Raw genomic sequence first — 14,346 nt, 5'->3', positions numbered from 1 at the left:
GTAACTTACATGAAATTTCTTACAAATGACAGAAAAAAGAATGCTTGAAAAGTTTCTGTAAGACGTCTGGGAAAATGACAATCAACACTTAGGAGCAAAATCAACTCCGACAACAATAGACTGATGACTCAAGGAAGATGGGACTTTCTACTGCTAATCTGTGTGACAATTCTGCCCTCTAAGATGATCGTTGTGAAATTCTGTGAAAAAAAAAAAAAGTCTACCCTGACAAGGTTTTGATTGCCTAATTCATAAAATGGATATTTCTTGTGTACTTCCATTCTGTGTGGTATCCTATAGAGATCCTCCCTTCCTTCTTATTTTCCAGAACTAGATTTATATTTCCACTGCAATAGCACCTATTCATGAAATTTGGTGTTGTATTATAACTTGGCTGCTGGGGGCCATTTCAAAAGAGTGATAGAAGTAATAGCCCTAGAACATCTAACACTAGGCCTTGTTCATTGAAACAATATTTTGAAATTATTAAAGTAGTTGTAAACCCTTACATATACCCAGTGAAGTGACTGGCCTCAAGTGATACACAGAGGTGAAACAAATCCGCTTACATAAGTTGTATCTGTTTATTTACAGCCATTTGTCCTGGATATCCATGTATATCTCAGGGATGAAAAGGATTTTTCACAGATTCATAAACCAAGGGGCAAGGAACTGCAGTTACACACTGTACAAGAGCTCTGAGAGCTGATTGGAAGGAAGCGACCCCCCCGCCTCTTCACAAAGCACACAGAAACATAGCTGAGCCTGTCAATCTCAGGCTGTGTGCTAGAGATCCCTCCCGTCACCTTTTTAGCTCTTGGTGTCAGCAGAACTTGCCAGAAGTGACTCATGCTTATAACAAAGGAACAAGACAGCAGATAAGCAGATAAATGACACTTAATGTTTTGAATAGAGGCAGGTAAACACTAAAGAAATATGTGCTTTGTTCAGATTTTATTTCTGAGGTTTACAACCACTTGAGCTTGCTCAGCAGTGATTCCCACTGAGCAGGCAGATGACAGGTCTGTGTTCACTCTGCTTATGCAGTGTGGACATGGACACAACCTGCTGTCCTTTATGGGCAGTCAGATGCGAACGGACACATGTCCATTTTCACCTGCCACTACATAGAGGAGAATGGAGATTCCCATTGGGTCTGCCTGAAAAACGGAAAGGTGGTACCGGCCGAACCCAATCAGAATGTCCATGTGAAAGGGGCCTTAAGCTAAGTCAGTGCTCTGACTCTTGTCTGGTGTGGCAGTGAGTGTCACTGCATTTTTTAACAGTGCTTTCTTCCTTGAAAACACATGGTGGATCCTACCATTTGTGTATGTAAACTTTTAAATGCAGAGTTAACCAACCCTAATGATGATCATTCTCAGTCTGCTGGCACCTAGTTTGTTGTCCTGTGAGCTGCAAATCTGTCGAGAGTGAGGCTGAAAGCGTAATTGTCACATTCTGGTGGCATTAATGGGATCTGAGCCTGCCACCGTCACACAGGTGACTATCCTTCCCATGATCGAGATGCTAGCCCTCCAACTTCCACTTAGTAACAATCTACCTCCGACTTGTGAGTACTACCTTAATCTTCCCGCCTTGCTCTTCTAAATATGAGGCACTGTCTCCCACGGGATGATAACTGCTTAAATTGTTGTGTTTAAACATTTATACCAATCTCCCTACTACACATGAACCAATCTGTAATGCTGTGACTGTTTATTCCATCAGACCCTTCCTGCATGGATAAGGCCTTATGGAGTTATGTACTTTTTCTTATTGCATATTAATAAAAAAAAAAATAATGGGCATGGCCATTTTCTTCACATATATTTTATTGTTTTTCAAAAGACTTTAATAGGTTAATTGGGGAGGAAAACACATAAAAAGCATATATTGCTTGCCAGGTGGGATGTCAAGTACACTGAATAGAGAAGAAAGGAGAGAAAATATATACATGGGGTGGGGTGGGGGGGGGGGCAATGCTGGCTTTCATGCAAAAACTGAAATAATATGAGTCGTGGAGACGGATGGAAGGAGTGTAGATGGGGAGGGAGAAGAAGAAGTAGTGGAGCCCAGCCATAGACTCCCATTACATAGGGATGTTTTGTGTTACAATTTAAGCAAAAGTATGGAGAGGTCAAGGTTCAGGTTGAGGTTGTAATTGAGCCAAGGTGAACATATGTTTAAAAATTTAGGGTGAGTATTGTGCCCATAATCCACTGCTTCACCTCCATGAAGTTCAGAGAGGGCTGTCTCCTGGCTTTAGCTATGGTTTGAACCTGGTTGTGAACCAGCTTCTTATTAAGGATGGCTCTAATCAAGTTGTATATCGGCATCCATAATTTGCACACCTTTGGGCACTGCCACCAGATGTGATGTAGTATGCCCTCTGCCCTGCATCCTCAAAATCAAAGTGGAGAGGCATTGAGTGTAAACCTGGCCACATGATCTGGAGCCCTGTACCATCAGAATAGCACTTTGTGAATGTTTTCTTTGGCAAAGATGCCCCGTTTTTCTTAACACAGCGCAATGCATGACATGTGCATTGCAGGGGTACTGTTTGTGAAAGTAGTAAAACATTAGTGTGCTATTGAAAATGAATGTCATTGCAACACAACACACCAGGATTTGTGTGGTAACATATAATGCATCTGTGTCAATATACAGTACCATGCAAAAGATATAGGCAGGTGTAAAGAAATGCTGTAAAGTAAGAATGTTTTAGACATATACAGTATATTTTAAAATGTCTATTTTTATCAATGGTAAATGAGCAAACGGAAGAAAAATCTAAATCGAATCAATATTTGGTGTGATTACCCTTTGGCTTCAGACCAGGATCAATTTGTCTAGGTACACGCAATGCTTGTGCACACAGTTTTTGAAGGAACTTGGTAGGCACCTTGTCCCAAACATCTTGAAGAACTTTCTTCTGTTCTTTCACTTTCCATTATGTTAATTGATAAAAATAAACTATTAATACTTCTATTTCTGAAAGCATTCTGAAACCACTTCCCAGGCGCCCTATAGCAATTGTACTGCTACAGAGCAGCCGCTCTGCCCAAATTCATGTGTGTGTGTGTGTGTGTGTGTGTGTGTGTGTGTATATATATATATGTGTGTGTGTGTGTGTGTGTGTGTGTGTGTGTGTGTGTGTGTGTGATTGTGCACTGTCCTACCCACACTGTCGCTGGCTCCCGTAGGTGTCAATCACTGGGCTCCCGGCCAGTGATTCATGGCTGGGACTCAGTGATTGATGGAGCAGTTGACAGGGGAGAGTTCTGTGAGTGTAAACAACACAGATCTCTCTCCTGCCAGCAGGATGTGTTGTTTTTATCTGTCTGCAAAGCAGGGAGATAAAAGCCAGTACATCCCCTAGTAAAACACTACACAGTACAGTCTAATCACTCCCTAACACACACCTATCCCTTTCATCACCCCAGAAGTCAACCCCTTCCTGCCCAGTGCCAGTTAGTGCTAATGCCTGCCATACTATCGTAGTCCTGCTATAAGTCAATGATCGCCGCCATTACTAGTATATTAAAAAAAAAAAAATTCCAGTATATATACCGCCATTGTAGATGCTATAACTTTCACACAAACCAATTAATATACACTTATTGGGACTTGTTTTAACAAAGACATGTAGCAGAATACATTTGGCTTAAATTTATGAAGGTTTGTGGACAGATATAATGATTGGTCTTGAAGAAGGAGCTCTACTCATGCCCTGAAACGCTTCACCACACCACTCCATTCTCACGTCACTTCTGGTCTGTGGACAGCGTGTGCTCCAGCGGTCCGAACAGAGCGGCGGCCATCTTTAACACCTCTCCTCAAGCTCCCCATGCAGCTGCTGGCTGGCACAGCGGCTCCATCGCTCAGAGGACAGAGCCCTGCTACTGACAGATTACATTAGAGCCTGTTTTGTACTACTACATTATACTGGCTTACACCCTATCCGTATACCTGGAGAGGATTTTGCCACTTACACGCACACCCCTGAGAGGGAGATCGCTGAAGGGAGAGGTATCCAGAGATAGAGGAATCATATGCATGGAGGATCCAGTTTAGTAATCCCAAAAGTGTTTTGACCCCTGCGGGTCGAAGCAAGGAGGGGAGCGGCTAATCCGGCTACTTACGGATACCTTTCTGTGGTTACCCACATCCACCATCCATGTGCACGAGTGTTGTTTCGTTTACCGGATTATATGGTGTTTTTAGCACCAATTTTGGACGTTTTTTTCACATATATATTTGTTGATTTGGGTCATGCGTTTTCTGTGATATAGGCACACAGATATTTTCACTACTGTATTGATTATTGGTTGGCTTATATGCATTTATCTGTGTATGGAAACACTATGTAGTGTGTGGGATATATTTATATATTTTTTATGCATGGTTTATGCACTTTTGGTATGCACTTATATGTGTTTCTTTTGATTTGAGTCCATATTTTGGACGTCACCTATTAGTCCTCATTTGGACTAAGTTTATATATTCTTTTTATTTATATACACCATCCCAATTCAGGATTTATTCACATCTATACCATACGTTTTAGTATTGGTTTACACCATCCTTGTGGTGGTGAAGTATTCACTGTGTTCACTTTTGGATCCGTTGAGGATCAGGTCACGGTTAAATATTTGAAGAGCCCTGGAGGATCAGGTCACTTTTACATTTTCTTGCACGTTGTGTCGCTTTATATATATGCTTTCATATTTATTTATATTATGTTTATATTAGGTATATTATATTATTTGTATCTTTAGAGCAGCGCTGCATCATTTCCTTTTATCTTAAAGCAGTGCAGCGCCGTTGAGCAAAAAATGGCCTGGTCATCTGGTCATGAAGGGGGGTAAATCTTCCGAAGGGCAAGTGGTTAATTTACAGCATTTTTTCACACCTGCCTAAAACTTTTGCACAGTAGTGAAAAAAAAAATACACACACACTCACTGGGGTTGATTTACTAAAACTAGAGCGTGCAAAATCTAGTTCAGCTGTGCATGGTAGCCAATCTGCTTCAAACTTAACAGCTTGTTTTAGAAAAAAAAAAACTGGATGCTGATTGGTTTCTCTGCAGAGCTGCACCAGATTTTGTACTCTCCAGTTTTAGTAAATCAACCCTACTACATAATGTATATACTGTATGTTATGCATCTGTTTTGTTTTTTTTCATTATACAAAGGGTAACTAATGCATTAAAGTGGTTCTAAAGCCAAAATGTTTTTTACCTTAATGTATTCCCTGCATTAAGATAAAAAATGTTTTACAGCTGCTGTCCTTCCACACCTTCCTAAATACATACCCAAGTCCTCAATCAGTCCAGTGCTGTGAAGGGCTGCATCTGTTTTCCCCTCTCTTACTCTTCCAGGGAGTCAGGCAGCAGCAGGAGCCATTGGTTCCTGCTGCTGTCAATCAAACGTGGGTGAGGCCAAGCCTTGCTGTGTGTGTGTATATATATATATAGAGTGCGGCTCCATAGACACAGAGCTCGGGGAGAGCTTGCATGTGTGTCCCCATAGCAAATGGGGGCACACAAACAAGAGGACCCAAGAGCACCGGTGGGAGATCTGAGAAGAGGAGAATCGGCTCTGCTCTATGCAATAGCATTGCACATAGCAGGTGAGTGTGATTTTGTTTTAATTTTAAAAAGTGCCTTTAGTAACACTTTACATATCTACTGTTAGTTATGAGTCTGAGTATATCTAGAAGGCATTTGGATGTTGAAATATTTTTCATGTTTTATGTGACATTCTGCAATTGAACAATTTAAAAGCAAAATCTGATATATCCTTCTCATGTCTCCTGTCTGACAGCTTCTTACTGCAGACATGAATGCTTAGATATACAAATACTGCCCTCAGTAATGCGCATTTGATATTTGTCTTTGCATCTTCTTTCAGTATTATCATTTTGGCAATTCTTTTATGGCGATGTGATCTTGGTGTCTAATTCCTTTTGCTAAGTTAGAACAAAACATCTGTGTCAGCAGGAGAAAGGTTGGTAACCCCCAAAGTACAAGGTCCATAAAACCTCAAGGGTTTACCAGCAATATTCTAAAATGACACTGGTTGTATACCATGACAAATCGTGGTTCTTGCCCCCAGACATGACTATAACAGTGGCATCTGATGTACCTACAGACAGCAACATATTTAATGCAAGGCATTTGCCTAGGGTGGCAATTTTCAGGGGGGTGGTGCCCCGTGGAAGAAGAGACACAAGTGACAGAGATCCAAGGAGGCTGTGTGCTGCTGGAGGGCACGGGGATGGCTGGCTGCTGCTTTCATTCATGTGTAAGTGACAATTGCAGATGTGACAGGTGACACAGTGTGGGGTGACAGCTCACCTGCTGCCAAAGGAGGCACTGTGCTGACCTCAGTGGTGACAGGTGTGCAGCTTGGATGAAGCTGCTTGGCCATAGAAACCCATTCCATGAAGCTCTCTACGCACTGTTGTTGTTGTAATCTGAAGGCCACACCAAGTTTAAGGGTTTTTAGCTACTGAATCTGCAGACTGCACTGCGCATGTGCTGACATGGCCTACCAATTCGTGGCTGAGTTGCTGTTGTTCCCAGTTGCTTCCATTTTGTTATACTACTACTAACAGTTGCCCAAGGCATATTTAGTAGCATGGAAATTTCACGGATGGACTTATTGCACAGGTGGCAACCTCTCACGGTACCACGCTTGATTTCACTGAGCTAAGAGCGACCCATTCTTTCACAAATGTTTGTAGAAGCAGTCTGCATGCCTAGGTGCTTGATTTTATACACCTGTGGCCATGGAGGTCATTGGAACACCTGTATCCAATGATTTGGAGGGGTGTCCCAATACTTTTGGCAATATAGTGTGTGTGTGTATATATATATATATATATACACACACACACACCAGCCACTTTATTAGGTACACCTGTTCAATTGCTTGGCAACACAAATCAAGTGGAAGCAACTCAATGTATTTAACTAAATTAAATTCAAATTGAGCATCAGAATGGGGAAGAAAGGGGATGGAAGTGACTTTGAATGGCATGGTTGTTGGTGTGAGATGGCTGGTCTGAGTATTTAAAAAATTGCTGATCTACTGGGATTTTCACGCACAACCATCTCTAAGGTTTACAGAGGACAGCCCAAAAAAGAGAAAATATCCAGTGAGCAGCAGTTGTGTGGACAAAAATTCCTTGTTGATGTCAGAGGACAATGGGCAGGTGGTTGCTGCGACAATCAGATAGTAGGGTCCAAATTTGGCATAAACAACATGAAAGCATGGATCCATCCTGCGTTGTACTAACGGTTCAGGCTGGTGGTGGTGTTGTAATAGTGTGGGGGATATTTTCTTGGCACTAGCAAGGTGAAAATATTAAAGTGTCTTGAGAATATATGTACTTACTGTGTGTGTATATATATATATATATATATATATATATATATATATATATATACACAATTACTTAGCAAACCTTTTAGGGAAGTATAAAAAAAATGCTGTAAATTAAGAATGCTTTCATATAGTGGTGATAATTTATTTTTATCAATTAACAAAATGGAATGTATATGAACAGAAGAGAAATCCAGATCAAATTAATATTTGGTGACCACCCTTTGCGTTCAAGACATCATCAATTGTTCCAGGTACACTTGCACACAGTTTTTAAAGGAACTTGGCAGGTAGGTTGTTCCAAACATCTTGGAGAACTGACAACAGATCTTCTGTGGATGAAGGCTGATTCAGATCCTTCTTTCTCTTCATTTAATTCCAGACAGACTCCATGATGTTGAGATCGGGATTCTGTGGGGGCCAAATCGTCACTTCCAGGACTTCTTGTTCTTCTTTACACAGAAGATAGTTCCTAATGACATTGGCTGTATGTTTAGGGTTGTTTTCTTGCTACAGAATAAATTTGGAGCTAATCACATGCCTCCTTGATGGTATGGCATAATGCACAAGTATCTGCCTGTATTTTTCAGCATTGAGGACCCCATTGATCCTGACCAAATCTACAACTCCATTTGCAGAACTGAAGCCCCAAACTTGCAAGGAACCTCCACCATGCTTCACTGATGCCTGTAGATACTCATTATTGTACTGCTCTTCAGCCCTTCGGAAAACTGCCTCCTGCAACAGCCAAATATTTCAGATTTTGACTAATCAGTCTAGAGCACCTGCTGCCATTTTGCTGCACCCCAGTTCCTGTGTTTTTGTGCATAGTTGAGTCTCTTAGCCTTGTTTCCATGTATGAAAAGGTATGACTTTTTGGCCGTAATTTTCCATGAAGACCACTTCTGGACAGACTTCTCTGGACAGTAGATGGATGTACCTCGGCTCCACAGGTTTCCACTAGCTCTGTGCTGATGGCACTGCTGGGCATCTTCCAATGTTGAAGGAAAGTAAGCAGGATGGGTCTTTCATCTGCTGCATTAGGTTACCTTGGCCAACCAAAGTGTCTAAGGACCTCAATGTTGCCCATTTCTTTGTACTTCTTTAAAACAGCACATCTTGAAACCCTCATCTGCTTTGAAGTCTTTGCCAGGGAGAGACCTTGCTGATGCAGTATAACTATCTTGTGTCTTGTTCCTGTGCCCAGTCTTACCATGGTGTATGACCTGTGACATGAAACTGTCTTCCACAACCTCACCTTACTAGCAGTCAATAAGGACAGAAAGGGGGTGGGGCCAAACCATGCTGCTTGCTATGGGAGCACTCGGCAGCAGGGAGGGTCCAGAAGCGTCGTTGGGGGACCCAAGAAGAGGATTGGGCCTGCTCTTTGCAAAACCACTGCATAGAGCAGGTAAGTGTAACATGTTTGTAATTTTTTTTTTTAAACAAAAAATTGCCTTTAATATCACTATAAGCCTAGAACACAGCTGTTTCTGTTTCAGTTAATGACTGTGTTTTAACCTACATTTGAAATTGATGATCATTAGCACCTGCTTGGTATAATTGGTTAATCATACACCTGATCTTAATCCTACAAAATCCCTGACTTTGTGCAAATGTACAAGGGTGCAGGTGTAAGAATTGATGTTGGTTTGAAACCAAAGGGTAATCACCAAATATTGATTTGTTTTAGATTTCTCGTCTGTTCACTCACTTTTAATTTTGTAAATTGATAAAAAATAATCAATTAAAATATATATATTTAAAAGCATTCATATTTTAAATCATTATTTCACACCTAACTAAAATGTTTTCACAGCACTGTCTAATATATATATATGTTATGCACCTCTTTTTTTTCTAGATATGCAAAAGATAACTCATGTGTCAAATATTTACTGTTAGTTGCAAGTCTAAGTATACCTAAAAGGCATTTAGATGTTTAAATATTTTTCACATATTTGTTGTGACATTCTGCAATTAAGCACTTTAAAAGCAAAATCTGACAATATGACCTTTTCTTGTCTCCTGTCTGACAGCTTCTTCTTACTACAGACATGAATGCTGCCCTCAGTAACATTTGACATTTGTCTTTGCATCTTCTTTCCGTGTTATCATTTTGCCAGATTTGCATACAGTGGCAATACTTCTATGGCCATGTGATGTTGGTGTCTAATTCCTTTTGCTACAAATTAGAACAAATAATCTGTGTCAGCAGGAAAAAAGGTTGGTATCTCCCAAAGTCCATGAAAACTGAAGTGTTTACCAGGAATATTTTAAAATGACACTGGTGGTATAGAGTCATGTTTCTTGCCCTCATGCTTGCCAATAACAGCGGCATCTGATATACGTACAGACCACAAAACAAGCAGTGGATGGATGTCAGTGTATTAGTAGAATCATTGCAAAATTAAACATTGGAAGTTGTTGTAAACCCTTACCTATACCTAGTGAAGTGCCTAGCCTCAGGTGATATACAGAGGTGAAACAAATCATCGTACATAAGTTGTACATGTTTATCTGAAGCCATTTGTCTTGGACATCCTTGTAAAACTCAGAGATTAAAAGGATTTTTCACAGACTTACAAAGCAGGGGGTGGGGACCTGCAGTTACACACTGTATGAGAGCTCTGATAGCTTATTGGAGGGAAGGGACAGCCCCCACCTTCACACAACACACAGGAACAGAGTTGAGGCTGTCAATCACAGACTGTGTGCTAGAGATCCCTCTCCTGTCACCTTTTTACCTCTTGGTGTGAGGAAAACTTGTCAGAAATAACTCATGCAGATAATAGAGGAATGGGACAGCAGAGAGAAATGACACTTCATTCTTTGGAGAGAGGCAAATAAGCAGTATATAAATATGTGTTTTGTTCAGATTTCATGTCTGAGGTTTAGAAAAGCTTTATGTTGACAGCGGACAATCGAAGAATGATTCATCAGCCCATGGTTTGGAAAGGCAATCAACTCAAGGGAAGTAAACAGGCTGGGTCAGACCCAGGATGACTTCGAGTCTAATCAATCACTGAAACGTAAGCACAAAAAGTAGACATGTTTTTGTTTAGGCACTGTCGTAGGGCTCTGAAAACAATTCACATTTTCTGCTTGGTGACCCTTTGCAGCAATCTCAGTAGCATGTTTACACCTCTGAAAAGTGCACCCAACCAGAAAAGAAGAACTGAGCCCAACCACATGAGAAGAACTGAAAACTAATAGAATTACTCTGCCTGCCTGTAGATGTGTCAGGGACAATTTTTTGAATTCATAAAATGTGTGATGATATGACAATGGTGTCAGCCTGCCACCAGTCAAGAAACTTTAACAACAAAGATCTTGGCCAATACAATCTTTCCACACATATAGACCTCATGGTGTTGCAGCTTATACAACAATCAGCTTCACTTATCAACACAATAAATGATGCTGCACATTAACTAGACACATTTTTTTCCTTTTTGACAGCTGAAAACTAAATAGGTGATTGGTGGCTGTGGACACTGTTTGACAGATGGTCACCTAGTCATATGTTAACCATGAAAATGTAGACCCTAAGAGACTGTGGGAAATGTAAAAGTAATACATTCTGTCCATTACAGTACACATTTATATGTTAGCTTAGTTTAGATTTAAAACAACTTGCATTGTATGCCTTTTTCATTTTTGACACAGGATTCATACAAATGAATTAAAGCGGAATGAAACTCTCCGCCCCTTTACATCTAAGGAAGCTGCCATCTTGGTCTCTATTGATCTGCATTTGCCATGGTCAGTTATGACACCTCCATTTGATGGTTTGACAGTTTGGTTGACAATACAAGCAAATGTGACAATTATAATTCATGGCATGCCTTGAATATAACTGTTTTGGGAAACAATGAAATCAATGGGTTTAGTTCTACTTTAACATTAATATTCAGTCATTAAGTGGACCTTTTCAGTATCGTTACATGCGTGCATAAAATAATTCCTGATGTATCACAATTGTGCCTAGGATGAGATCCTATGAGATCTGTTCTGCTCTCCCTGCAGCCCTATAGGTCTGTCTGGCTTGGATGTCAGTTGTTTGGCAACAAGCTCTGCTCTTCTCTCTGCTCTGATTGTCCGGAGGACCTCAGACCACATCCTCATTGCTAAGAAGCAGGTTGGCTCTGTCTGCCTAGCCTGGTCAGCTGATAGCGTTGTGGCTGTGGTACCTTTTTTAAACATCATAAGCCCAATATATTGCAGTTAACCTGTACAAGCTCTAACATGTAGCACTCACCTCCTTAGAGGCCGCTGAATCTTGATGGTTCCCCCTATGCTCTGCACAGTCATGCAGCACGCATTTTCCACATCTTTAAACAGAGTCAGTAAAACAGCCCTTGAGCTTGTTTTTGTTGTTTTTTTATTAAGGGTTAACAACGTGGATGGGATCTAGGGAACTATAAAACTTGAGGACAACTGCTCAACAAACTGTACAAAAATGTGGACTATAAACGTAGCAACTGTTTCTTTAAGGAGCACTGGTGTCTCCTCTGGTGTACCTCCTCAGACCCCAGATGAATCCTTCCTCTTTCACCCGGCTTTCTTGAGGGTATCCCTGGGCAAGGGATTCCAAGATCTACAATTAAGTAGTCCCAGGTGAGAACTAGTTGGGTATTGTACTTGACCGCCCTCTCCCTTCTGTGGCCCAGGGGGTGTAGAAGTACTCACACTGTCCTGTCTTGTTAGCTGGATGGGTTGCAGCTGTTTTCAGCCCTTACACTGGGTTGGCTCCTTCCCTGTTAACAGAATGTCCTCCCTAGTAGACTTGTGGAACAGTGGAGATCCTTCTATACAGCACCAGCCTGTAGGTAGGCTCCCCTCCCTGGGGCTCCCTCCCAGGCTCCACAATCCAGCACCTTCTCTCTGTCCTTCTTCCACTCGACTGGCTCACTACTCAGGTTCAGCCACATTTAAGGTTTGCTCTTAGCCACAGTGCCCGGCCTCCTGCCTGGGGATTGGCCAAGTTCCCTTAAACATGTAAACATGGGCCTCTTTCCCTCCTCCACCCCTCTTCAAGAAGGTTCCAGCAGTTTCTCAGAGGGCTCCAGAAGCCCAGACCTGTACAGCCTTACAGCCTGTCCTGAGGCGACCTCTCTACCTCACTCCCAGGCTGACTCGTCCCAGCTTCTAACAAGCCTCTAACTCACAAAAATTCTATCTAGTGCTACACATTCATAAACTATCTGCTTTTGCAGATGAGATGCCTTTTCACATTTGTTTTTAATATCGCTCTGGTTTTAAGATAATTGCAATAACTTAAAAATATCACCACTCAATTTGCATCAATCAGTGACTAGCTGTCTCTCTGTTTCTCTTGGAAAGTTCAGAATATTGGATATTGCAAATCAAAGTACTCAATAACCTTATAATTATGAACCAAAAATTATGAACTTCTGTTAGATACTGTCTTGAGGGACCTAAGTGATTGGAAACAGCTGGGTAGGATAAATAACATAAAGCTTAATTTTCTGGTTATCATTTTATTTCTATTACAGATAAATGTCATTAGACTGAAATAAGCTTTCTTTACAAATCAGCATTACATTTTATTATATTCTATTCAAGAATTGCATGAAGAACTAAATACACGGAAAGTCTGGGTTTACCCCTATATCAAAGCAGTAGCCTTAACAAAGATCTTAATTTGGAACCTTAATACTCAATACAAGATATGGCAGGCAGAAACCTAGCTCATAGCGCTGTGGATTCTGAAAGTCAAGCCCTACAAACATCCTTCCTGACATCAGCCTCTATGTAACAAGGATATTATATCCCTTTCACTTTCTCTTAATTCCTTTGAGTGGATATACCTGGTTCATCCCAGGTGAACATCTCTCCCATTTCAACAGTTGGACGAGAGATAATGATTAATATAAAAATTTAGTATGAAAGGAACTCTTCTGCCTCTGGAAGACCTATAAAGCCACTCAGGTAGTTTCCCCATGAATTAATAAAGATACTTCTAATTGAATAATGTATTTCCCTCCCCCAGTTGAGACAATATTTTTTGACATATTTTAAGGATCTTTGCCTTGGGAAATGTACATCTTCCCACTGTCTACCCACATTCTCTAAACTGCTCATAGAAAAACATTCCCAGACTGAACCATATTTTGTGGAACAGGGGATACTAGATAGGGTACATGCTCACTGACATTGAAAAAAAAGTTATTAAATTAGTGCATGTTTTATTGATAAGCACAAAAATATACAAAGCTAATACTTAAAAAGGGGTCAAAATCTTTACCAAGTAATTATAGACCTGTTAGTTTAACTTCTATAGTTGGGAAGATACTGGAGAGTTTAATAAAAGACCACATAGATGAGTTCTTGCTGGAAAAAAATATATTAAGCAACAGACAGCATGGATTCATGAAAGACAGAAGTTGTCAAACATCTGATTTCTTTTTATGAGGGGGTGAGCAAAACCTTGGACAGAGGGATGGCGGTGGATGTGGTACACTTGGATTTTGCAAAAGCGTTTGACACAGTTCCCCACACACGGCTAATGTGTAAGGTAAAGTTTACAGGCTTGGAAAAATCTGTATGTAAATGGATAGAAAACTGGCTAAAAGATCGTATTCAGAGAGTAGTGGTTAATGGATTCATACTCTGAATGGTCTAGGGTTGTCAGTGGTGTACCCCAAGGTTCAGTGTTGGTACCCTTACTTTTTAATATATTTATAAACGATATAGGGTCTGGGATTAAAAATCCCATTTCAGACTTTGCAGATGACACCAAGCTGTGCAGTGGAATAACGTCCTTACAGGATGTCTCCAATTTACAAGCTGACCTCAATGCACTGTTTAATTGGACAACTATGTGGCAAATGAGGTTTAATGTTGATAAATGTAAGGTTATGCATTTGGGGGCTAAGAATATGCATGCATCATACATACTAGGGGGGGGTACAACTGGGGGAATCAATGGTG

At 40.7% G+C, this 14,346-nt stretch overlaps 1 protein-coding gene across 1 annotated transcript in view; it reads left to right on the top strand.

Moving 5' to 3' along the window:
* Positions 1 to 1,823, top strand: part of TEX26 (testis expressed 26) — a 56,390-nt gene extending 54,567 nt beyond the window's left edge. Inside the window, exon 8 of the mRNA XM_089690894.1 lies at positions 33 to 1,823. Coding sequence (XP_089547020.1) covers positions 33 to 61 — 29 coding nt within the window. The 3' untranslated portion in view covers positions 62 to 1,823. The remainder of the gene's footprint in view (positions 1 to 32) is intronic.
* Positions 1,824 to 14,346: the final 12,523 nt, after the last annotated feature.

The sequence above is a fragment of the Staurois parvus genome, unplaced genomic scaffold, assembly GCF_062004578.1.
Source record: "Staurois parvus isolate SC_StPar_1 unplaced genomic scaffold, SC_StPar_1.0 ptg000544l, whole genome shotgun sequence".
Classification (NCBI taxonomy): Eukaryota; Metazoa; Chordata; class Amphibia; order Anura; family Ranidae; genus Staurois; species Staurois parvus.
This window is presented reverse-complemented; position numbering and strand designations above follow the sequence as displayed.